The sequence below is a fragment of the Azolla caroliniana genome, unplaced genomic scaffold (assembly GCF_043228905.1).
Source record: "Azolla caroliniana isolate FFs.n. ecotype wild unplaced genomic scaffold, voAzoCaro1.0.p SCAF_95, whole genome shotgun sequence".
Lineage (NCBI taxonomy): Eukaryota > Viridiplantae > Streptophyta > Polypodiopsida > Salviniales > Salviniaceae > Azolla > Azolla caroliniana.
The window spans coordinates 35,469-62,123 of NW_028230530.1; the positions used below are offsets into that span (position 1 = coordinate 35,469).

Sequence of the window (26,655 nt, forward strand, 5' to 3'; positions counted from 1 at the left end):
GAGAAGCTTTCTCTCCTCCATGTCTTGATTTGGTGCGTCGGCTTTTCCTGTGACATGATCGAAGCAGTAGATTCCTCCTTCGATTTTCAATCTGCCAAGCTCGGATGGTCATGAGAAGCTTTCTCTCCTCCATGTCTTGATTTGATGCGGTGGCTTTCCCTGTGACATGATCGAAGCAGTAGATTCCTCCGTCGATTTTCAATCTGCCAAGCTCGGATGGTCTTCTCGTGAGGTCAGTGCTTTTGTAGGATAGTCTTTTTGATGAATTTTCCCGTTGAGAGATGAAAAAAGCTTCCATGCCTTTTATTGTAGATTTCTGTCAGCGCTTTGTTTTTTTCTGGTGTGTTTCCTGGATTTCCTGTGGGTGGATTTCGACCTAAAAATTAACCTCGACAAAACAAATGAATAAAGGAGAATTATCCATTGTCGCCGTTCTCAAGCTTTAAAAACTCGTTTTCCTCTGTGTGGATTTTGACCTAAAAAGCTAGGGTTTTCTTCTTCTCATATCTGATGGGTTGCAGGTTTCTGATGATCTCTTTTGCTCGAAAGTTTTTGATTTCTGTTTTTTAATGGATTTGATCATTGACATGTCTTCTCTTTCCTATGTAAGAACTAATTTTACTTTCCATTTTTTGTGAATTCTTAATATGTAAGGACTACACTTTATATAGATTTGATTGAAAGCTTTTGATTGTCTTGATGTATTTGATTAAAGCTTTCCCTTTTAGCCAGAACAAATTCATACCTATCCACACATTGCGATTCCTTTGTGGATTTGCGCAGAGACTTCCTTTTCATGCAGAACAAATTCACTTATATTGAAAGCTGTTGAATTTCTGTGTTTAGTTTTGCTCATTGAAGATTTCGCTTTTCTGTGTAGGAACTTGATATATACATATATTATTCACGGCCTCATGAAGTGTGAGATCTTATCTATTCAAAGATCCTAGCTTCTGCTTCGTTTGAGGCATAAACATTAATTAATCCCCAGGGATTTAGTATCCATGCCAATCGATCTAGAACAAGGTGCGCTCATCTTTGCATCAAAGGAAGGTGAGAATGTTTGAGTGGAAAGGAGTTAATTTGACCACTTCCTTTTTCTGACTGGCCTGTGGATGCAAAGAAGTTTAAAAATGATTGTGTTGCTTAAAGCTTTTCGGAGTGAAAATCAAAAGAAATTATTTTGTTGCTTTAAACTTTTTGGAGTGAAAATCAAAAGAAATTATTTTGTTGCTTAAAGTTTTTGGTTAACAATGATTAGGTAAGCCAGTGAAGAATATTGGTAATATTTTTCTAAGCAGTATGATTAGATCAATTCCTTTCTTCTGAATACCTACAGAAGCTGAATTGTTCTTACTGTTGGTAAATCCAGAAGGTTTTTGCAGCAAAAGCTCAGTAGAAATGCTTTTCCTGAAAGCCTGTCATTGCAGTGAAATTTCATTATAAGTTTTACATCACCTTTAACAATAAATATGTGCTTGAGTGAGAAATGCGGAACGTTTGTGAATGCTGTGAAAATCACTAGACAGACTTTTGTTAGAATTCAATTCTAAAATCATATTATTGAAGTGGAAAACAAGAAGAAAATGCTTTTGCATGGAGAATGAGGGGTTGTATGGATAAGGAAGGAATAATATCAGAGGAATGTTTTCGTTTCTGTAGAGATGAAAGCTTAATACCGCAGTGAAAAGTGATCTAAGATTGGATCTGTCTTGAGCTGAAAGGATTTGTTATGGAGAAGGAAGGCGTACATCAGAGAAGTTTGAGCTCATCTTCCTCTAGTTCATTCGACAGTTGTTCCGATCTTCTTAGTTCTTTTGATCTTTCTGAGAAGACTACGTCTGATGTCATTCCGCAAGGAGGAGAAGAAGAACAAGAGGAGGAAGGAGGAGAAGAAGAAAAATTCCAATCAGAGAGTGAATCTTGCAATAAACAAATATCTGATCAAAGCGATTTGGATGTCCGATCAAGCCGAGACATTTCTAGAGGTCATTCCACTATCATGGAGTCGTCATTAAAGGAAGGCGATTCATCAGGGTCTGAGGCTAAGAATGATTCTGGACATTCAGAGGTAATTATGACTGATCCTGCACAGCCAGAGGTAGTCATGAATGATTCTTCAGGGTCTGAGGCTAAGAATGATTCTGGACACTCAGAGGTAATTATGACTGATCCTGCACAGCCAGAGGTAGTTACGCATGATTCTTCACAGCCAGAGGTGATTAAGGATGATTCTATGGCAGTGGAAACACCTGCAGTAAGGGATCATATCTATAGCTTCTCTTCAGCCATGACCTTGAGCATGGTGCGGTCTTTGGCTGAGAATACTGTGGGAAGAATCTCTCAGCTCCAGTCATCTTTGCGTATACCATCGGGTTACATATTTTCTATGAAGTCGACGGAATCAAAAGAGAGTACCCCTGGTGTTGATCTAAGTAAAGAAAATTCTATTGTAGCATCTTATGTGTCCAATTTGGATGGCAGTACTGTTGTGCAAAATATACAGAAGGGTGATTCAAACAACATTGTTGTGGAAGACACTGTGCAGGAAGAGGACTCTCTCAATGGAAAGGAAAATGAAAGTTCGGACAACATTGAGAAAGATATTTTGGAAGGTTTACATTCTAAAAATTTGATGGAGTCTCTGAATGGAAATCAAAGTGGAAGCTCAACTAACATTGAGAAAGACATTTCTGAGAAGTTACCTTCTGATAACTTGATTCAATTCGTTAGTGGAAAAAATCAAATTCAAAGGCTCGTCAATGGTGAGAAAGATATTTCTAAAGCTGTACATTCTAAGAATTTGATGGAGCCGCCGAATGGAAATCAAACTGGAAGTTCAACTAACAGTGATATAGACATCATCAATGGTTTACGTTCTGATGACTTGACCCAGGTCCTCAGTGAAAATCAAAGTGGAAGCTTGGTCAGCATTGAGAAAGACATTTCAGAGAGTTTACATTCTCATGATATGATACATCTGCATAATGGAAATCAAAACAGAAGCTTGATCAACATTGAGGGAAACATTTCTGAGGGTTTGTATTCTGATAACTTGATACAATTCCTCAATGGAAATCAAACTGGAAGGTCATTCAACATTGTGAAAGATGTTTCCAAGCATTTACCTTCTAACAATGTCATACCACATCCACACATGTCTGAATCTACTGTAGAGGCCCATGATAGAATTGATTCAGTTAGTGTGTGTCAAGGGCAGTATTATGGTTTGCTATGTAACAGAGATGCATCAGTGCTTCCAGAGATAGACAATGATTTGCATCATTTGGAAACCTCTGTAAAATCATTTGAGCTACAGAAGAAAACACCTGTTTCCTCTCATCCTCTTCACATCCTGAACAGCGGATCGGGAAGACCTGATCTTGAAGAGGTTGATTATGATGTTGTGAATGAAGAAGTGTGGAGGAATGAACCACCTGATTTTTCTTCATCACTGCCTCACGACGTAGTCCTTCATAGAAGGATTTCTGTAGATGAACTGATGAGAGACGAGCCAGACTTCAGTATAAAGACATCAAGCTTGTACCATACCACAGGTGGTGCTTCTCCTTCATTAAATGCCATAGTTCATTGCAGAGATATTGTGAAGAATGATCGGAAGCATAGAATTGAAGCTATTGAGGTATTGGCTTTAAAATTTAGGGAGAACAATCTTTTATCACACGGAAGTTTTTGTGAAAAAAGATCAAATGGGGAAACATTGAAGGGGTTAGAGAATGAGCAACAAGATGAGGTAGGATCTATTTCTTTTTCTAATTCAGATATGCATTTTTCCAACTCTTCAGATAGTTTAAAGACAAATCATGTTTCTTTCTGATGCATTTTCTCAGCAGTGCTTTTACTTTCAGCTTTTCAGATATGTGGAGAATTTGGATTTGAATGAAACTGATGTTGACACAACAATCCTGGATATGGAGGATATCCTTCTCAATTCAGATGAAGATGGAAGTAGAAATATCCACTTTCTCCCGTCAAGCAATTCGGTTGTTGGTACACCTCGATCTTCAAGAGATGGGAGCTTGAGCTCATCCACATCAGGTCTCTTCGGATTATACACCATGGGTTCAAATGACCATTTCCCCTTCACAATTGACTGGATAGAGGTTATTGGAGCAAAGCAGAAAAAAGGTGGATCTTCTTTTGGTGAAAGGGTTGTTGGTGTAAAGGACCACACCGTGTATTGTATCAAGGTAACAGGTGGAGGTCAAGAGTGGGAAGTCATGAAGCGATATAGAGATTTTGTTGAACTATATCATCAGTTGAAACGGAAATTTAACACAAGGTCAGAAAGGCGTCTCCCAACTCCTTGGAGGGAGGTTGAAAGTGAGTCACGGAAGGTATTTGGTGGTACCACTCCAAATGTTATAGAGATAAGAAGTACTCGCATTGAGAAGTGCTTACAATCCCTTCTTCAAGAAGGTTCTCCATTCAATAATAGCTCTCTTGTACGTTGGTTTTTGCGTCCACAAGGTACTGTTTTTGGCTTATCTGGTTATGAGGATCAAGAATCAGTTGCAATGTCGATGTCACGGAACAACTCAGATGTCCAGTTGGGTGCTTTAGACTCACCTCGATTGCAATCTCCTCAATTAGAGATTGGATGTGGTAAAGTAGAATTGGATCATGCCAGAGGGAAAACCATAAAGCTTGTGCTCAAGGTTCATTCCAACAAGAATCTGAAGCAGTTGCTCTCATCTCAGCGTTATTCTTGTGCAGGATGTCACAAACATCTAGATGTAGAGAAAGGACTTGTGCAAGGATTTGTGCAAACTCTTGGGTGGGGGAAGCCAAGGCTCTGTGAATATAGTGGACAACTCTATTGTACATCCTGCCACTTCAATGAGACTGCAGTTCTTCCTGCACAAGTATTGTGGCACTGGGATTTCACACCGCGAAGAGTTTCTCAACTTGCCAAGGCATATTTGGATTCAATATATGATCAAGTATGTATGCTAGAACCCTGTCACGTTTTCTCAAAACATCATTTATGTTGGGGCCATAAATTCTATGCTATGTATGGATCCAAGTACTGCAACTCTTTGTAGGCATGCTGCTTTCCACATGTGAGTTTGTGTTCCTCTACCTAGTGATCATGGGTAGATGGTTCTCATGAAAATATTAAATATTAAATGTGAAAATATCAGGTGTGGTTATTCCTCTATTGATAGTGGAGCTATTTGCTTCCATGATTTTGTCTGGTGAATTAGATGCAACTGTGCTTGCACTCATGTTTCTTAATCATAATGTTAAGCCTTGGGTCTGTGTGGAACAAACACGCTGTTTAGATGTAGAATATAATAGATTTTTTTTATTGTTCACCAGGGGGCCAAAATTTGACTTATGGAATGAAATAAGCATATCATCTTGAATCTGACTCCTTCCTAAAGTGGGGGTTTACAACTCCATATTCAAAACTCTCTATGTGAAAATAATGCACGGATGTATGTGCTCACTCTTCTTGGTGGAGATTGAGTATGAAACTTAAATTATCATGCCTGTCTAACAAGTTATCACACTTTTCCCGAACTACCATATATGCTGAGCATGCAAGAAGTAAGTGATATTTATCCTCCAGTAGGTTTTCATTGCATACCTTGCATATCTTCATACTTGGGTCATGATGCCATGATGCCACACCAACACCTAACTTGTGTGAGTGAGTTCGAAAAGTGCAAAGAAAAGAAAACTCCTCTTAAGGGTAGAAGGGTGGGGTAAAAGAGATAGGCTTGTGTGCTCTTTGCAAAAAATCACAGCTCTGATACCATGTGAGAAAAGCTATTAATAATTACAAAAAGTAGAGCACAGCCAAAATGCAGAGCCTGTTTGTACGTAGCAATGAAAAATAAAGTTCTTGCAAAAAAGGCTGGTACAGAGCCTTTTATACAAAATTGGGGAATGTGGGTGAAGTGGTTGTTTTGTAGTTAAGTGACTCTTGTACTACCAAACAGGTACAATAAATGAGGACTAAGAAGGAATAATCTTGGAAAAGTGAAGAGAGAGAAGGCATTTAATGAGTGGCAGATTCTAGAGGGGAAAAAAATCTAGGAAGAGAATTTAGAGGAGAGATAATAAAGATGAAAGAGAATGCAGGTCTGGAGCTGCCACCCTCCTACAAAACCCACTTGGCTGCGTGCCAATGCGTTGTTTCAGGACTGTGCATAAACCTACTTAAGTGTGAAACTGTGTGTTGCACAAAAATGTCAAACAACCTAGCTTGCTGGTGTAAGAGTGCATTGGCTGGTTCTCCTTTGTCTTGATATGAGAATCCGAAACCTGCTTCTATAGGAGTGGAGATTGGATTGCAGTCTTCAAACCTGGATTGTTGCTTCTCGATGTAATTTCGTTGACTGAAGAAAATGCCCCCATCAACGGTAATGAATTGAATGCTGAGGTACTAACCAAGGTCTGTAAGTTCAAATGTCTTACTAAGATGAGCCTTGAAATCTGCAATTTCTTGCTCATTAGATCCTGTGATTAGCAAATCATCAACATGAAGCACAACAAATAGTAATTTTTCTCCATCCTTTTGGACAATGGGAGTGCTTTCAGTTGGCCTGTTCACAAAACCTAGTTGAAGAAGATGATCATAGATCTTTGCATTCCACGCTTGAGGTGCTTGCTTCAAGCCATATAAAGCTTTTTAAGTATCTTGCAAACTTTAGTGTCTGCACTTGTAATGAGAAGATCGGGAGGTTGAGTTACATAAACCTTTTCTTCTAAGACTCCATTTAAGAAGGCAGTTTTAATGTCCAATTGGTGAATGTTCCATCTTTTATTTGCGGCCGTAGTAAATGTAGCTCTGATTGTAGCTATCCTTGAAGTGGGGTCGAAGGTTTCTTCATTGTCTATCCCCTCTTTTTGAGTACAGTCTTTTGCTACAAGTCTTGCTTTAAAATAATGAAGGCTATCGTCCGTATTACGCTTGACTTTGTAAATTCAATTGGTGGCAATTGCTTTCTAGGTAGATCACATAACTCCCAAGTGTTCTTGTAGATGGGCTCAAGTTCTGATTTCATGGCATCGAACCCATGGTCATGTGTTAATGCATCATCAAGAGACAATGGTTCCTCATCACAAATTTCAGTGATAAGAGCATGTTGCACATAATGCAGTTCAGTTTGCTGCTTGGCTGACCGAGCTCTACCTAGAAGAGGAAATGTGAGTTTCCTGATCATAAGGGTATTAATCAGCCATTTAGGGACAGTTTTTGCTTGCTTAGAAGAGGCTTGTTCTTCCCCCAATTCTGTGTAAACATCATGTTGATTAATGACCTGTAAATCAGCATTATTATCAGCATCAGCAATGTTTGGGTGCTCAGGTTCAACAACGTCGGGCTATTGCAAGGGATAAATTTGAGCATTGTTTGATTGCTCTACATGTCTGTTTGGGGCATGCTGTTGCTGGTGCAAAACCTCACATTACCTCCATGAGGTTCGGTTACTTGATCACCTTCAAACACAGCCCAATGTTCTTTATGCCAGGGACATAGATAACATTGTTCAAGGTGAACATCCCCATTGACGGCTGTAATATGAACTTGACCTATGCCTTTGATGACGTAAGAAGCATTATTGGCACAAGTAATTGTGCCTACCTTATGACGATCATCTTCAAATGTGACAAAGAAATTTGAAGAAGAGGCTGACGAAAGCACCAGAGTGCGAAAAGAGAACCAAAAGGCTTGGGAGAGTTTGAAGGGTGTTGTTCAGGATGTCACAGTGACATCAAACTCGAAGGAGGAGATGGTATGAAGAATGAAGGGTGGACAACTCTAGCATGAGAGTGTTGTTAGGTGTAAAGGCCCGTAGTTCACAAATTAGGTAATTATTCGTATATGTGAACACATTGTTCACCTGGATAGGACACCTCCTTTTATAATGTGAACACACCACTTTCTTTGTAAGGTTAACTAATATAATAACCTTTTTTTTCTTGTGTACCAATCAAGGCGGTTGGGTACACCAAAGATTTGCGTGTCTCTACTCTCATCTCTACTACAGTCCTGTTTGCTGAACGTCATCTCTCAATAGCTGATCTGTCAAACATCCCTCTTTACCTTTAACTGGTATCAGAGCCAAATCTCTTTCCTCTGCTTTGCTGTTTTTCTTTAGATTCAGAATCAGCAGAAAACACAGATTTAAAAAAAAATAAAATAAAAAAAAAATCTATCAGACCCTTTCCTATTGGTATTCTGCTCAATTTCTGAAGGCATCTGTCATAAATCTTGGGAGCAATGGCCTCCACTTCAGCTGAAGTGAAAAACCTCTTTGAAATCAAGAGATTTGATGGAAAAGGTTTCGAATTGTGGAAAGAGCGTATGCTGGGCATCCTCTTTCTAAGAGATTGTGAAGATGCTCTCGTAGAAAAGAAACCAGAGAGCATGGAAAATGATGCTTGGAACACTTTGAATAAGAAAGCCATTACATATATTAAAATGTCTGTTTTTGATGAAATTCTTGTAGATGTAAAGGGCTTGACTACTGCCCATCAAGTTTGGGAGAAACTTAAGAAAACTTACGAGAATACTACTCCTGTGAATCAGGTGCATTTGATGAGAAAACTTGTCAGTATGAGGCTTGATGAGTCGAAAGGTGCAATAGAGCATCTATCATTATTCACAGGTGCTCTCTCCCAACTACAAGATTCAGGATTACCAGCTTTTGATGAGAAGCTCCAAGCTATCTTCCTACTTATGACTTTACCGGATTCGTGGGAAACATTAGTTGTTTCACTATCTAATAGCCCCACCTTGACCTTCGATGGTGTGCGGGGCTCTATTCTCAGTGAAGAGATTAGAAGACAATCTAGCAGAGAAGGTAGTGGTTCAGCATACAATATTAGGGGGAGATATGATAAGAGGAACCCAAATGTAGGACAAAGAAATAGAAGTAAGAGTAGAGGGAAAGGAAAACAACAAGATATCACATGCTATCATTGTGGCCGTAAAGGTCATAAGAAACCTGATTGTAGATATTGGAAGATGGAACTAGAAAGGAAGAAGAATGTAGGAGAGAAGAAAAACAAAGATGATAAGTTTAATACAACAGAGAAAAGCTAATATGGCTTCAAATGTTATCATTGAAGACCTATCTGGTGAAGATGGTGATGTACTTTGTATTACAGGTGATGCCTTTATAGCTCATCTTCAAGACATGCAAATCACTAAAACAGATGTTATTGATGCTTTATTGTCAATCGATGATGGATTGACACAGACATGGATAGTAGACTTCGGGGCTTCTTTTCATGTTACTCCATGTTTGGAGTGCTTTACCACATTTGATGCAGGCAGTTATGGAAAAGTTTATCTTGGTAACAATAGTGCTTGCAATATTTTGATGGTATTGGAACCATACACTTGTCTTTGGATAATGGTCAAGAGCTTGTGCTCAAAGATGTTAGGTATGTACCTGGCATTAAGAAAAGTTTGCTATCTGTAGGACAGATGGATTTGCATGGTTACACCACATTATTCAGTGGTGGATTATGGAAACTAAAGAAAGGATCTATGGTTATTGTGAAAGGTTGCAAAAAGGGCACTCTGTACTGTTTGCAATGTAAAGCTTTACCTGGAAAGTTTCTTGCTATTGCTGAATTCGACTCTCGTTTAGAGCTTTGGCATAAGAGATTAGGACATATGAGCCAAAAAGGACTTGAAGTCCTTTCTGCTTTAAAAAGATTTGATGTTAAAGGATCAAAGCTGGTTTTTTGTAATGATTGTCTATTTGGCAAACAAGTGAGAAATTCTTATTATTGTGGTATCTCTCGTAAACCAAATGTGCTAGATTTGGTGCATTCTGATGTATGTAGCATGCCTGTAAAATCCTTGGGCGGTGCTGCATATTTTATTTCCTTTATTGATGATTATTCTAGGAAGATTTGGGTGTACTTGATGAAAAGAAAAGGTGATGCATTTGATGCATTTAAATCTTTTCATGCATTTGTGACTACTCAATAAGGGACAAAACTGAAATGTCTCAGAACAGATAATGGGGGTGAGTTTACATCTGCAGAATTTAAGTCTTATTGTGACTTACATGGTATTAAAAGAGAGCTTACAGCTCCATATAACCCTTCATCAAATGGGGTGGCAGAAAGGTATAATAGGACCTTGTGTGAGCGAGTATGATGCATGCTGTCCACAGCTAATCTCCCTCATGAATTTTGGGGAGAAGCATTAAAAACTGCGGTTCATATATGTAATCGTTCTCCCAACAAGTCCTTAAAAAATGGAATCCCTGAGGAGGTTTGGTCTGGCAAACCAGCCTCATATGACCATTTACGATTTTTCGGTTGTGATGCGTTTGTACACATTAGAAGTGAGCTGAGAAATAAGCTCAATGCTAAGTCCACCATGGGCATTTTTATGGGCTATGGTGATGAAGGTGAAATGGGCTATAGGATTTGGTTACCTCAGTCCAGAAAAATTGTACGCAGCCGGGATGTTGTTTTTAATGAAGAAAAATTGCTGAAAAATGCTTGTTCCTCTGTTGGGAACTCTAAGAGCGTTACATTTCAGCAATTACAGCCATCCACAAAATCTGAAAATAAACCTCATGATGCTATACCAAAGGTTGAATATGATGATCGACCGGTTATCTTTGAGCCAAAAGAAGTTGGACAGCAAAGAGATGCTCATGAAGGTACTGGTCAACGAGATGAAGGTACTGAAGAACAAAATATAGATGTCGAACAACATGCTGGACATGGTTTGCAACAGCCAGAAAGTGCTGAAAATGATTTTCCTCCAGATTTAGAACCAATCCCAGAAAATACTGATCATTGGGTACGTAGGTCTAATCGTTCAAGGAGGCAGGTATATAGACATGACCCCTCTTTGCATTATGTCATGCTGTCAGATGAGGGTGAACCTCTTACTTATAAGGAGGCAATGTCATGTGAACTTAGCAGTAAGTGGGAGCTTGCAATGCAAGAAGAAATAAAATCTTTATATGCAAATGATACATGGGATCTTGTGTCCTTACCTCAAGGAAGGAAAGCTCTTCCAAATAAGTGGGTTTATAAGGTAAAGGAAATTGAAGGGAAACCAAAATACAAGGCAAGATTAGTTGCCAAGGTTATGCACAGAAGGAAGGTATTGACTTCCAAGAGGTCTTCTCTCCTATTGTGAAGATGACCACACTTCATGTGCTATTTGCTCTCACTGCAATGCTTAATTTGGAGTTGTACCAAATGGATGTAAAGACCGTTTTTTGCATGGTGATATTGATGAAGAGATGTACATGAAACAACCTGAGGGTTTTGTAGTCTCTAACAAGGAGCATTTGGTATGCAAACTAAAACGTAGCTTGTATGGCACAAGCACCACGACAGTGGTATAAGAAGTTTGATACTTTTATGCTTTCTCAAGGCTTTGATCGTAGCTATGCAGATCATTGTTTACACACGAAAAAGGATATCGATGACAGTCCTATCATACTTGTTCCATATGTGGATGATATGTTGCTAGCTGGGAAAAGAAAGACTAGTCTTGATGCTCTAAAAGATCAACTGAAATTGGTCTTCTCTATGAAAGATTTGGGAAATGCAGAGCATATTTTGGGCATGAGAATCAGTAGAAACAGAAAAGACAAATTGTTGTTTTTGTCACAAGAAAAGTACATTTGAAAAAGTGCTTAACAGATTTAATATGGCAGAAGCAAAGTCCCTTGGAGTTCCTTTGCCGTCATATCTTAAACTTAGCAAGGCTGATTGTCCAAAGGATGAGATGGAAATCAATGCTATGAAGGGAATTCCCTATGCATCAGCATGTGGTTCTCTAATGTATGCTATGGTAGCTACTCGTCCAGATATTGCTTATGCAGTGGGAGTTGTTAGTCGCTATATGTCTAATCCCGGGAAAGCACATTGGGAGACTGTCAAGTGTGTTTTCAGGTATCTTAAAGGTACACAGAGAAAATGTTTATGCTATGGGAAGGGTGCATTAAATTTGCAGGGATATTGTGATGTAGACATGGCAGGTGACTTGGATACACGTAAGTCTACTAGTGGGTATATATTTACAGTTGCTGGTGGAGCAGTGTCTTGGTGCTCCAAATTGCAAAAGATTGTAGCATTGAGTACTACTGAAGCTGAATATATTTCAGCTACAGAAGCTTCAAAGGAAGCTATATGGCTCAGCAGACTTGGTGAAGATCTTGGCATGTCTGTTGGTACTCCTGTGTTAGGATGTGATAGCCAGAGTGCTGTGTATCTGGCTAAGAATGCCATGTTTCATTCGCGCACCAAACACATTGATGTGCGACATCACTTTATCAGACAAGTTTTGGAGGATGGTCTAGTCACATTGACCAAGATCAAAACACAGGATAATCCTGCAGATATTCTCACTAAAAGTCTTGGCAAAGCTCAACATGAGCATTGCATACAGTTAGTGGGAGTTACTTGAATGTTCACATCAGACCTTTAAGTGGGAGGTTGTTAGGTGTAAAGGCCCGTAGTTCACAAATTAGGTAATTATTCGAATATGTGAACACATTGTTCACCTGGACAGGACACCTCCTTTTATAATGTGAACACACCACTTTCTTTGTAAGGTTAACTAATATAATAACCTTTTTTTTCTTGTGTACCAATCAAGGCGGTTGGGTACACCAAAGATCTGCGTGTCTCTACTCTCATCTCTACTACAGTCTTGTTTGCTGAACGTCATCTCTCAATAGCTGATCTGTCAAACATCCCTCTTTACCTTTAAGTGTACCATGAAAAAGGGTGAAGTTGGAGACATACAACGTGGGCATTTAAGGGTCTTCTCGCACGGCATCACATCTTCCTTGGTTCAGGTCCCCCGTTGTCCCACTTGAGTAGCACACGCACATGTGAGTTTGAGCTAACCTTTACTTTAGCGAGCCTTCGAGTCCGAGCTATCCTCAACTTTAGTGAGACCTCAGGTTTGAGCTAACCTCGACTCCAGCGAACCTTCAAGTCCGAGCTAACCTCAACTCCAGCGAGCCCACGAGTCCACGGGCCCAAGGAACCCACAACTTCAAGGCATCACATCCTCCCTGGTTTAGGTCCCCCATGGTCCCGCTCAAGTAGGACATGCACACGTGTTTACGTGACAATGAGACATGCGATAAATTTGTGCAATCTTTTTCAGTGCTATTGTACATGAAAAACACATACCACAAGCAATATTTCTCTTCCTTATTGCACTGCCTATATCTGGGCTCCCCACCAAAACTCTCCAAATAAAAACTTTAGCACGAAACGTAAGAAGAGATCTCCATCCTAATGCTACTACTCAGTTCCACCATGTAATGGGTTTTCTAAACCCCCATTCCTAGGTAACCCTCTTTTATATCCATTCTCTATATTAGCTCATGAAATGCCTCTTTTGTTTTAACTTTATCTAGGCTCCAGTTTTCTGGAAAATTTCAATCCACCTCCAGATTAGATTTAGCTATGGGCCTGGTTTCTGCTCAAATCAAGCTGAACCGTTAAGTCATGGTTAATGGTTAATTTAATGTATTTTTATTTATTTAAATTTTTTTATTAGTTTGACTTAAATGGATAGGTTTAAATTTTTTATTAAATGGTTTGGTTTGGTTTGTTTTCCTTAAATGGCTCAGTTTGGTTTCAAGGTAAAGAAACCAAACCGGGCCCATAGCTAAGTAGAGTTACGAACTTGTCCAATGAGGTATTGCAGCATTGACAGTTTTTAAATCTTCTACAGTTCTTAACTTCTAGTAATCCGTAATCTCGACCTAACTGTCCTAAAAGCCATTACCCTTCTCTGTGTGGATAGGTTGGACTGTAATCAGTTAGACAAACCCTTCCCATCTGGTGAAATTTAGTTTGGGAAGAATGTTTGTCCACCCATAACGAATGCTCTTGAATTCCATATAACTAACTTTGCAAAGAATTTGCATGCTGTGTATGTGGCAGACACCACCGTACATATTCCAAGACCTGTCATGACGTAAACAATTTTACCATCATCTACCCCCACATTTCACTTGTCTGCAAGAGTTCATCATTATTCACCAATTGGCTACTATGTTTGTTCCCCACACTTAATCCCAGCTTGTTAAATTGATTTCAACTTTAATATGGGTGCTTTACAGTTCTTTAATGCATTTCAGATTCTTAACCGATTCATACTTAACATGGCTATTTTTATAATGTCAAGTACATGGAAACTGGCATGATGATTTTCATTTTGAAACATGAAATTTAAATTCTCTGCAAAAACTATCATTAGCAAAAGACATTAAATTGTTGCAGAAACTTGGTTTGCCAGTTTCATTTTCAGCGAATCAGGGATCTTACTGCATGGAAAGTATAGAAGGGAATTCTTAGGATATCATTGGGAATACTATGTGCAGTCATTTTTATTGGTCGAGGGATATCATTATTTGTTGGAAAGCTTTTCTTATTTCCAAAAAAGCCCCTGAAATTATGTCAACTTGTCCGCTTCCAGAGGGTAATTTCCCCATATGTATCTTTGAAATGGTAAATGTATTTATTGGGAAAAACTCTGAAACACCCATGGGTGGGTTTTCTTTGTTTCTCAAATGCCCCCGAGTTTTCATTATTTCCCCAGTGCCCCTCCCGTGTCAACCCCGTAGAAGAGCAATTACTGGTGTTACTTGCGCAATTATAAGCATGGGTATCTCAGAGGTTTTCCCAGAAAATAATGTATAGTTTCAAAGATATTGACTAGATGCTTAGCTTGATATGCATGGAACATTGGCCTCTGCCAGTAAAATCAATAACTAGTGGAAGTGATCCTCCCCATTTGACAACTGTCGATGACTTTCGAATGGATTATTTGGCTTTCCCAATGACTGGATATGATAAATATACTTAGGCTTTGGGCATATATCGTGGTTGAAAATTGTGTCAATTCCTAAGTCCCTGTAATTACTCAGAGTCAACCATTACTTTTTTCCTCCATTCTATCCAAAGTGCACCATAATTATTTTAATATTTTCAAGTAGTTTAGGTAACATTTGAAGTGACTGATGATATTTATATATTAATTGAGTTATGCATATACTTTTGCAGCCAATGCTGTGTGTCAGTGCTGTAAATCCCCATCTGTATTCCAGGGTGCCTATCCTCATGCATGTGAAAGAGACTCGAAGGAAAGTCAGCAGAATATTGTCGTGCATGCAGTGTCCTTCTCATACTCGAATACAGCATACAATGGGTTCAAGGAAATATCTTCTGGAGGGTGATGATTTTTTCGCCCTCCGCGATCTTGAAGATCTCTCCAAAGGTGCATTTGCAGGTAAATGTGCTTGAATGAAATATTGTCTATCTCTCTTGTTGATCAAATTTTGAGATGTCTCAAGTGTCATTAATTTTTTGCATCGGTGATGTTAAACAGTGCTTCCAGGTTTGCTGACTACTGTGTTGGAGAGTTTGAGAATGCACATAACAAAACAATGTTCCATGTGTCAAGATATGGGAGAATGGTGTGGAGCAAGAGAGCTTTGTGAAGATCCATTCAACCCCATCTTCCCTTTCCAGGTTTTGACATGATCTAACTTTATTTCATTTATGCTCAACTCTTGCATCTATTATCTACGTATCGTTCTGGGTAAAATTACAAAACGATGGTTCCTATCATCAGGAACTGAGACAGTATGCTTGATCTCTCTCAAATTTATATAGATATTTAGTGCAAAATATCCGATGCAATCAGAGAGCATCATTCTTTCCATCCCGTTTATATCACATTATAAAATCGAAAAGCTAAGAAACAATACTTCAATTCTTTATATGAGTAAAGCAAAAGCTTTATTTATGAGGTGTTTTGTGATTTCTAACAGGAAGAGAATGTAAGGAGTTGCAAGGAATGCCACGCACTTTACCATAAGGCTTGTTTTTCAAAATGCACTTCTTGCCCTTCTTGTCCAAGGGATGGTAGCAAAGAATCAACCATTGAAGGGCCACAAACAGAATTTGAGTCTAACATTCATAACCAAGCTGAAGTTTTGCCATTAGTAGATGATATTGTCAATAAAACATCTTCGGTTTTATCATCAATTACTAGAGGAGCTGAATTAGAAGGCCCTAGTGAGACCTCACTAAGCCAAAGCCAAAGGTATTGGCCTTCTTTTTATGGCTTGTTGCCGAAGAAGCGGTTATGGAAATCTTGATATTTGTAACCACTGATTTCTGGTCTTTAATGTTCATAAAAGGCTAAAGCATTGTGTAATGAAATTCAGATAATGTATTTTATTTGTACAAAGTGCATTACGTCATTACGTTTGAATGACTGAAAGGAGCAGAAACATTAACATACTCCTTTCTTTCAGTTTCCACTGAAAATTGAGATTTCAGGACTCTTCTTCCCATACGTTTGAAGAACGAAAATATCCAATAAAAGTACTTGTAATATGTATGTAATAGAGTTACTGCACACACCACTTGTGTTGAACCCCCTTTTTCTGACAGTTCCTTAGAATCTACTTTGTGTCTTTTTCAAAGTTTTTGAAAGATTGGTCCCAACTGTAAGTTTTTTTTAGTTAGCAGGTTTTCGTAAGGTCTGAATAATCAGTGTTATTTAATCTAGTGATATGAAAGTATGTAAATGGTAAAGATTTTCCTTTGCAACCCCAATAGATTCAATTGTAAGTTTTTTTTAGTTAGCAGGTTTTCGTAAGGTCTGAATAATCAGTGTTATTTAATCTAGTGATATGAAAGTATGTAAATGGTAAAGATTTTCCTTTGCAACCCCAATAGATTCAATTGTGAGCAATCGGTTTGATGTTGCATTGACTACAAAATTTATTGTTTGAGAAAATGGATACTAAATCTTTTGCTACCATGGAAAAGATGGGTTTACCAATTCACTTGCCAAAGGTGAAATTGACAGTATTGCCTTAGACCATATAATTAGATAAAGTTGATTTCAAATTTCAATATTTTCATCCATCCGCAAGATTGTGACAAATATATTGTGAAATGCACATAAAGAGATCAAAACAAACTTGCTTAGCTTCTTATTTCTTCCGCAATTTATAGTAGATACAAAGGTACCCATTTGGGTTGGATTAGCTACATGTGTGCTAAAAAGGGTGTGCTAAAAGGGTGGGTTGGCTTAGCTACATGCGTGCTAAAAAGGGTGTGTTAAAAGGGTGGGTTGGTTTAGCTACATGTGTGCTAAAAGGGTGACACAAAGGAACACATGCACACCACAACATGAAGGCATGCACTTACTCTCAAGGGACACCATAATATGTATAGTGATATTTTGTGCCATAGATGTGTTTGCATGCTTGTTTAGAAATAGACTCCAATTATAAGTACAAACCTCTTGGCAATGCTTGAACTTTATCAATCTCGATCATAATCACAATTCCAATGCCAATCTGAATATGGATCAACTTATGCCACTTGGCTTTCTAGTTCTCTCTAGGTATCACTTGCAAAGAATTGTAATGTCAAGAGACAACACGCATTCTACTCATTTTTCATTTTCTTATCCATTTGTATTTGTATTTATCTTAATGTCAACACATTACTCACAAGAAAAGAACAAATTTTGCTAATGTTTCATTTTTTTATTCATTTCTTGACACACATCAAATGTTGTAACACTTGATCATTCATTAGGGGGGTTGCACACTAAAAATATGACCTCTCTTTATCGCCAATATCAAGTAGACGATGCACGTTTTATTTCAGGGTCGTCTAGTATCAAAATAGAACCCTTATTGAGCTTTACCATCCCCATGTCATACATGTTCTTGTGGGGAGAACCCTTAAAAATCTACTCATAACATAGAACATGTGATGCGAAAATTCACCCATACTCACAAAAATGCTTCAAATACATTTCCCGAATTCAACTCCAAGCACGAAAATAATTGATTTATTATTAAAATTTATTATAGGCAAGAATGGAATGATTCAAATATGAAGCAAAGTGTTGTAACAATTTCTATATAAAATACTATATTGAATGTGAAGGGATAGCCCCACTATATTTTAAAGCTATTCTTTTTAGATATTTGATCAATCATCCACATATTGGAAATGTTTTGCATGTAGTTCATGGTATGATTGGATGAAACAATTCTTATATCAAGATTCAAGATACAAAAGAATGTGTCAGCACCATTTGTAAATGCATGGCCCACCAACAACCAAATATAAGAATGGTTACACCAACATTTGAAGTAAACCATTTTTATATAAGCACAATGCTAAATTTGCATGGTGGCTGTAATGTCTTCAATAAAGGTTTGCATTAACATATATGATTTTTTGGAAATGAGATTTGTGAACCTACCATTGAGATGTCATTGAAGGAATAAATGATTTTGGCTCATCTATGAAGATTTGGCTATTAGTTTGAAGAAATTGCGAATTGCTTTAAAGGTTTACGTTAGTGGTGGAAATTTGTTCTCCTGATCTATCAACATTATCAAAATAGTCATGTAAATTCTTCTCCTATATGCTTATTCAAAGGATGTTCTCTCACAATCTCTTTTCAAAATGTCACTCGTCAAGACACAAAGAGAAATGAAAAAGGTAAGATAATGATAAGATAGCCCCAAATTGTTGTAGCTTAGTTGGTTAGGTTACTTGATGATCAATGGCAATTAGAAGGCCATATCTTTAAGCTTTACATTCTATTGTGAATCCAAAATAATACTACACTAGCACGAAATAATGATAAGGTGAATGGATTGTTCATATCTCTTGGTTTGATAACCTAAAAAACCCTGTAGAAATATATCTTAGAGATCATGGATTGTAAATCAAGTTGTATCCAATTACAATATTTAAAGGAAATTGGTAAATTCATAGTTTTTTCCGTATTTTCACAGTTTTTTTGGGGGGATGAAATGTGGCTATCATTTGTAAAAAAAACTATGAAAATACGGAAAAAACTGTGAATTTACCAATTTCCTATTTAAATTTGCATTACATAGACAAGATATAATATTTTCAACATGCACATTATTCTCAACATTGATATTGATCAAACTCTTTATCACATACTATAATACCACAAATGGTGTGAGTAAAGTTGGATTGAAAACATAATCAACATTAGCTAATATTTTACAGAATTGGATATGAAAAGATTTTCAAGATATGGTTTCTATAGACTAGAACATGTTCCCGCTCAATGAAGATGAGGATGTCATAGAGGATAGTGACGTTGATGTCGATGGTGGGTGGAGGAAAAGAGAGGATGAGTTCCAATGATGGATATGGGGATGGTTGGGGGATTTGGAAGAAATGAGGGTGACAAAGGATGATGGTGGGGGGGATGAGAACAAGGGTTTGAAAAACACCTTAATAAAATAGTAGGGGTATAAAAGTAAAGAGAAGACATGATAAAGAATAAATAAATAAAAACAAAAAATAGGTTGTGAAAGGCAATTGACATTATCTTTACTTTATTGATTGGCATGAGCATCTCAATATGGTGGCACTAGTTGTGACTTTTTTGGCCTATAAAATTCGTGGCATTGGTGTTAAAAATGTGGCTATATCACCAATATTAAAATTACTGAAGACTTATTTTACATATGGTGGCAAGTGGTGTTGATTTGGTAACTTCTTTTGAGAAGGCAACTTCTGTCTCTATACACTTCTTTGTAGGCTTGCTAATGAGAGCATCTTTATATGTAGTCGTTGTGGGGAATGTGAGATATTTGATTGTGTGCTTGGCTTTGTCTACTGTGTTGGCATGGAATTTATGGGGGTGGAGGTGATCCTTTACAACCCACCACTTTTTTTCCATATCTGCAAGATATTTGAATCTTTTAGGGATCCTTCTATGTGTTACACTAACCGAATTATCTCTAGGGGATGTGTCTAGATGGTTTTGTTCTCGGAGATTGTGCATTCCTTTTGCAATCAATTTGGGCTTCCTAACGAAAGCAACTTTGCATGGAGTCGGTGTGGGGAATGTGACATATTTGATTGATATGCCCTTGGATTTGTCTATCTCTTGGACAACACACTTTTGGTCAAGATGTCATGGCAAAACTAGAATAGGGTAACCTAGGTCAACCCACTTTTTGAAGGAAAGGGTCATCACACCAACTCTTGTTTCTAGTAGTTGCCCCAAATGCACTTATTATCCTATGAAGTTCTCTCACACTGAAGTATCTTCGAGCCAACGTCCACTAGATTGGGAGCTTTACTATTCATCAAATGGTTATGATATTAAGAAATATGCTAATGTAGCTAGAATTCTCTTAATTAGTTAACGAATATATTCATATAATGATAGTAAGGAGTGAAACTACTTTCTATGAATATGGGGGGGGGGGGGGGGGAGAGAGAGAGAGAGAGAGAGAGAGAGAGAGAGAGAGAGAGAGAGATAGATTATATTATCGTCTTCAGAGGTCAAATATGACCTATGAGACCAAAAATATTACATTTCACATGACACGTGTGAAAGTGAGTAGTGACTCTCGATGTTCAAGAATACCAATGAATGTTGCAATCGAGAGTGCACATTGTGGTTGTGAGAGGAATTCATGCAAAGATTGGGCTCGATCAAAGAGATGTGGAAAGCATGGTCGAATATGATCAAAGGCAGAGCATTGTATCAAAGTGTGATACTCAGACTCGCGAACTTTTTTAGGGCAAAGTGTGCATAACCGACCACTCTCATCACTTGTACCCCAACGCCCTGTTTCACATCGCAATGCATGTGAGCTAAGTCGCATGGAAGCAATGGTTCGAATGGAAGATAACGGTATGGGCTCTAACATGTATGGATGTGTACGATTTCCCTATTCCGCAAAGAATATGGTTTTGTAGTTAGGTGCAACATGTGTAGTATAATGTGTGAAGCGTGAGCCTCCACATTTGTCCCATGTCATGATACATTGGCGTTGCAAAAATGCCTCATTTACAGAGGAATCTAATGATGCATCATGAAGCAAGTGTCTCACATCCCATCTACCAAACTATTTTTCTATATCTTGCATCCAATCGAAACACAAAATTTTGCTTTTATGCGTCTTTTGGATCTTTTTGCTTGCTTCACACGCAATTCTAGGAAGTCGATGTGAGGGACTTTTTTGAACCTTAAGCATGTATTCAACAACCCTTTCCATGGCCATGATCTCAATGGGAAGCGATCTCGTCTCAAGGAGGAGGGTGTAGGGCGTTTGTTTCTTAACTTGTAGAAACTTGGTAAGAAAATGCTTTTGGACATTTTCAAACTCTTTCCACATAGATTTAGGGATGCTACCGCCCCATACTTCCACCCCATATAGAAGAACCGGTGTCACCAAAGTGTCGAAAAGATATTTCTTGAGGACCCAACACGTAATATCTCCAAGATTGCATGTGTTCTCAAATGCATAGTATGCTCGCTTGCCCGCCTCTAAGTGGCGTGTAGCACATTCATTCCATCTATGATTTGAAGGAACTTCAAGGCCAAGATATTTGAAGCTTTCCACACATTCAAGTGGCTCATTGTTGTACATAATGCATGGTTTATCTCTTTTTTGGCTCTTCACAAGCATAATCTTTGTTTTAGAGCTATTGACACTTAATTTAGTATGCATGCAATTTTTTTCTAATGCCTTCATAAGCTTTTGTGCATCTCCTAAAGTATTTGCAAAAAGCACTACATCATCTGCATATAGCAAAAGCATAATCACAACATTCCCAATGGCAACTTGTTCAACACATTCTTCCTTTCCAAACTTGGTAACCATTTCTTCCAATTCATCAATGCATAGACCAAATAGTGTTGGTGAGAGTGGGCATCCTTGCTTAACACCAATAGTGCTTTTGAAAAAATCTGAAAGTTTATCTCTCATGCGCACACAACATATAACCTTCTCATAAATTCGGAAAATTGCAAGCATATATATTCACTTGGCACCTCAAGCTCTTCCATTCGCCTCCAAAGATGCTCACGAGGTACCATATCAAAAGCTTTCTTGAAGTCTACAAAGCAACAATATAAACCTTTACCTCTAAGGCGACTTTCCTCCATTAATACTCGAAGGGTGATAAGGTGATCAATGGTGCTATGGTGTTTTCGAAAGCCAGCTTGTCCATAAGCTCTCTTACCACTTTTTTCAACCCATAAACTTATCTTTGATTCCATTATACATCCAAATAGTTTTTCCATTAATGAGCCAACCATGATGGTTCGATAGTTGTTTACATTATTGTAAAGGATTGCTTGTGGAAGCGTTAGAAAGAACAATACACAGAGAGAGAGAGAGAGTATGTGGGAGAGAGAGAGAGAGAGAGAGAGAGAGAGAGAGAGAGAGAGAGAGAGAGAGAGAGCAAAACACACTATTTTTCAAAATTATATGAATACTCTGTGCTCTATATCTACAACGCGCTCATCAGTGCTATTTATACAAGTCCACACGGGACTGTTAGAAATACGGTGTACTTCAATGCTCACACGAGCATCTGACACTAACTACGAGACACTAACTGCCTAGTAGTCTAACCTATACTAGGCTTCCAGTTATGGATTGGATCCGGCATACCGACTCCTCTCGCTTACCGGTCCTTATTGCTTACCGGCTTAGTTGCTCACCGACATACCGATTCCTCTCGCTTACTGGCTCAGGCTTATTCAGTTGATCCGGCTCCGGTTGAGCTTGCCGCTCAACACTCCCCCTCAAGCTCAACCTGAGGTAGGGTCGTAGTGTCAACCTCTGTGGCAACCGGTTCTTCCAACCGACTTCTCCTAGCGTCGCTTCGCCTTGCTCGCGCTCCTTGTCCGGTCCGGTTCCGTTTGCCGCGACCCCTTTGGTTCTGCGTGCCTCGACCTTCGGCATGTCTGCTCAATAGGCCCATCTCAGCTCCTTCGCTGCTATGACTCCGGCGCTTGCCGATCCGTCGGTTCCACCGTGATGGCATCGACTTTCGATGCGTCCGTGTCTCCTTGGCCTCTCGTTGATCCGACTCATCCGGATCCGTCTGTTGATCTGAATCGGCTGTCTCCGACTCGTTCCAGCTCTTGTCCGAATCGATATCCTCCGATTCGATTTTCGGCTTCAGGCCTCTCATCACATCAGACCACGTCCGGATCTTGGCCTTCTCCGTGCTTCCCTTGGCTTCTTCAACTGGTTCACTGATTTTTACTGCTTTTTATTGCTCCACGCAACAGCCGCACTCCCAAGAGAAAACATAAAGCCGGAAGTTGAACGACGATCTGTTGCATCGCCAGCCCAGTCGGCATCCGTGTAGCCGACAAGCTCTTCGGTTATACCTTGCCGGTATAAGAGCCCCCGGTCCTTAGTGCCGCTTACATACCTCAGTATTCGTTGCGCGCACTGAAGGTGCTCCACGGTCGGCTTCTGCATGAATTGGCTTACCACTCCGACCGGATAGCTAATGTCGGGTTGGGTGATGGTCAAGTAGATCAGGCTTCCGACTATTTGTCGGAACCGTTTCTCATCGCAGGCTGGTCTGGAGTTGGGACGGATCTTCTGATTCCGGTCCAGGGGTGTGGAGATAGGTCGGCATTCCGTCATGCCGAACTTGTACAGTATATTCAACACATAATGGCGTTGAGAAAGCAATATACCGTTGGGGGTGCGGATCACCTCGATCCCCAAAAAATAATGAAGGTTCCCCAACCCCAAGTCCTTCATATCGAATGCGTCCGACAACTGGGACTTGACGAGGTTGATTTCCGGAAGACCTGTGCCGGTGATGACTAAATCATCAACATAGAGTAAGATACACACCGGACCGTTTGAGCCTTGATGGATGAACAGGGAAGAGTCCGACTTAGAGGCAACAAACCCCATCTTTCGCAACCGGTGCGTGATCTTAGCATTCCAAGCATGGGGGGGTTGCTTCAAGCCGTACAATGACTTCCTCAGCTGGCATACCGCCGACTTGTTCACCTCTGACTGAAATCCGGGGGGCTGAGTCATAAAGACTTCTTCTTCATGATCTCCTTGAAGGAAGGCATTCTTCACATCCATCTGATGAAGATGCCACCCCCTTGCCGTAGCAACCGCCAGTACCACACGAATCGTCGTCATCTTCGCTATAGGAGCGAAGGTCTCGTCGTAGTCGATTCCGTGGGTCTGCGCATATCCCTTCGCCACTAACCGAGCCTTGTACCGGTTAACTGTACCGTCGACATTGTACTTTACCTTGTACACCCACTTGCAGCCGATCGGTTTATAGTGACGGGGAGGGTCAACCAGGTACCAAGTTCCGTTGGCATCCAGTGCCAGCATTTCTGCCTCCATAGCGGCACGCCAATTTGCGTCCTTTGCCGCTTCTGCGTAGCTCTCCGGCTCACGCACTTCCGCGACCTTGGTCATGTACGTATAATGATGCGCCATGTACTCGTTATACCCGTACCGTTTAACGGGATCCTTCTGGCGGGTGGATCGGCGTAACTCATCGTTACCCGGTATGAGACCCTTCTTGGCCGGTTTGGTCTTCGTTCCTGAAGATCTGCCTATGTCCTTGCCGAAGTCAGATACGCACCGATCCGACTCATCATTGCCGCTCTCGAATTCCGGCATTTTCTGCTTCCCTTTCTCTTTACGTGTGAACCGTCTCCTCGGTTCCTTGCGCGGGGAGAGCACGACAGAGTCTCCACTACTCGCCGTCTTATCATCCGACTGGTTGGACTGATTCAGTCTCTCATTCGGTCCGCTTAACCGGAACGATTCCGGACTCTCATCTTGAGTCCCGGCTTCATCTTTCTCTACCTGGGCCGGTTCGGGCTCACTATCCCCATCCTCCGACATCGGGTCGTGATCGGAAGTCGGAGTCGGTAAGGAATACCACGATGCCGATTCATCAAACTCGACATCTCGGCTGACTCGGACCTGCTTCGTCCAGGGGGTTATAACACTTATACCCCTTTTGCTCTTGAGCATAGCCAACTAGGATGCATTTTTCCGATTTTGCATCCAGCTTTCTCCGCTTCTCATCTGGCACATGTACATAGGCTATGCTGCCGAATATTCGGAGGTGTCTCAAATTCGGCTTGCGCCCGAAATACAGCTCGTGAGCTGACACATTGTCCCCGATCCGGTTCTGGATGTAAACGGCCGTTTGGATCGCCTCCGCCCAGTAGAACTTGGGCATGCTCTTTTCCTCTAGCATTGCCCTAGCCGCCTCAATCAGCGACCGATTCTTCCTTTCGGCCACACCGTTCTGTTGCGGTGTGTATCTGCAGCTGAATTCTCGCCGAATTCCTTTTTGTTGCAGATAGCTGTTGAATTGGCCGGAAAAGTACTCTTTTCCGCCATCCGACCGTAGGCATTTGATCTTCCTCTCCGATTCCTGTTCCACCATCTTCTGGAGGCTCCGGAAACACTCGAAGACTTCGCTCTTCCGCTCAATGAGGTAGATCCACGTATGCCGTGTGTAGTCGTCGATGAAGGAGACGAAATATCGACTCCCGCCAGTGCTAACATTTTGTGCCGGTCCCCACACATCTGAATGGATAAGATCGAACTTGTTACGGATTCGATTTCTTTTGGTGGGGAATGGAAGCCGGTGTTGCTTCCCAAGTTGGCAGGCTTCACAACTCTGGGCTCTCCGGCCGCTAAACTTCGGCAAACCGAAAACGACTTGTTCCGTTTGCAGGTCTTGAAGCCTCCGGTAGTTGACGTGGCCGATCCGTTTGTGCCACAAGTCGATATCCGACTCGACCTTCTGTCCTTTGGCGAACAGTGCGGTGCCGACATCATTGGTGTTGAGGATAAACATCCTCCCATCTCTGCGCCCTTGTGCAATAACTTCACCCTCATCCTCAATGAAGCACCCGAGGTGCGTAAACTGCACCTGCATCCCGTGGTCGACGATCTGTCCGACCGACACCAGGTTCTTCGTGATCGTCAGAACATGTAATACATTCATCAGCTTCCCCCTCTATCCGACGTGGCTCAAAGGGACTTCTCTGACGTGCACGATCGGGTGGGGAGTGTCGTCTCCGGTTTCGACAACTCCCGGTTGATCTAGCTTCTCCAAAAAGGAGAACCACTCCCCGTGGCTCGTCATGTGGTTCGATGCGCCGGAATCAACGTACCACACTTCCTCTGATTTGGAGGTGGTCTTCTTCATTGAGTTTGCCTTGTGCTTCATCACCAAGGCTGGCCCCTTACCGTTCTTGGATCCTCCCGATCCGTTTGTGTAGTGCGAGCTTTGCCGGCCTTCCTTACCGGTCTTGCCGGATCCGGATTTGTCCGAATCGGCACGCTTTCTCCAGCACTCGCTTTCCCTATGGCCCTTTTTGCCACAGTACCAACATTCCGTACCGGATTTGTCTTGCCGGCCTCCAACACCACCTTGACTCCCCCTGCTTGTGTAAGTCCCAGAACTGTTGTCGGCACGCTCACTGTGCCTTCGTTCCTGCTCTTGCAGGCCACCTCCAATGTGTGCCGACCTGCCTCGTCCACCATGCCCGCAGGACTGATCCGCTCCCGTGTACAACATCCGGCTGTTTGGGGATGCAGTGGTAGATGCACCAGCGTGGTTCTCCTCTACAAGGAGCATCGACTGTAAATCAAAAAATGAGGGTGTATTCTCCCTTGTACAAACCGCAGTCCGAAATGCTCCGAACTTGGACACCAGGCCTCCAAGACAGACCTGCACCATCTTGTCTTCCTCTACGGTGACGTTAATAGAGGCAAGGGAGTCACAGATCCCTTTGATCCGGGCTGTGTAATC

The 26,655-nt window shown here is 40.6% G+C and overlaps 1 protein-coding gene across 4 annotated transcripts; it reads left to right on the forward strand.

The window, feature by feature from the left end:
• The first annotated feature begins 104 nt into the window (after positions 1-104).
• On the forward strand, positions 105-16,246 carry LOC147849273 (uncharacterized). Of its 4 annotated transcripts, none has more exons than XM_087337701.1 (8): positions 105-232; positions 881-1,053; positions 1,570-2,101; positions 2,159-3,754; positions 3,870-4,964; positions 15,052-15,277; positions 15,377-15,519; positions 15,822-16,246. In XM_087337701.1, the coding sequence occupies exons 3-8, from the start codon at positions 1,733-1,735 to the stop codon at positions 16,149-16,151; spliced, it is 3,759 nt and encodes a 1,252-aa protein (XP_087193827.1). In that variant the 5' UTR covers positions 105-232; positions 881-1,053; positions 1,570-1,732; the 3' UTR covers positions 16,152-16,246. The 4 variants fall into 4 exon arrangements, with proteins under 4 accessions (XP_087193827.1, XP_087193828.1, XP_087193825.1 ...); XM_087337702.1 differs by having other exon boundaries at positions 1,570-2,071; XM_087337699.1 differs by having other exon boundaries at positions 1,570-3,754.
• The last annotated feature ends 10,409 nt before the right edge of the window (positions 16,247-26,655 follow it).

Bases quoted from the DNA above. Each gene is read 5' to 3' on its own strand.
- LOC147849273 (XM_087337699.1), top strand. From the start codon at position 1,733: ATGGAGAAGGAAGGCGTACATCAGAGAAGTTTGAGCTCATCTTCCTCT. The intron at 4,965-15,051 runs GTATGTATGCTA...ATACTTTTGCAG, and splicing joins TGGATTCAATATATGATCAA to CCAATGCTGTGTGTCAGTGC. The intron at 15,278-15,376 runs GTAAATGTGCTT...GATGTTAAACAG, and splicing joins CTCCAAAGGTGCATTTGCAG to TGCTTCCAGGTTTGCTGACT.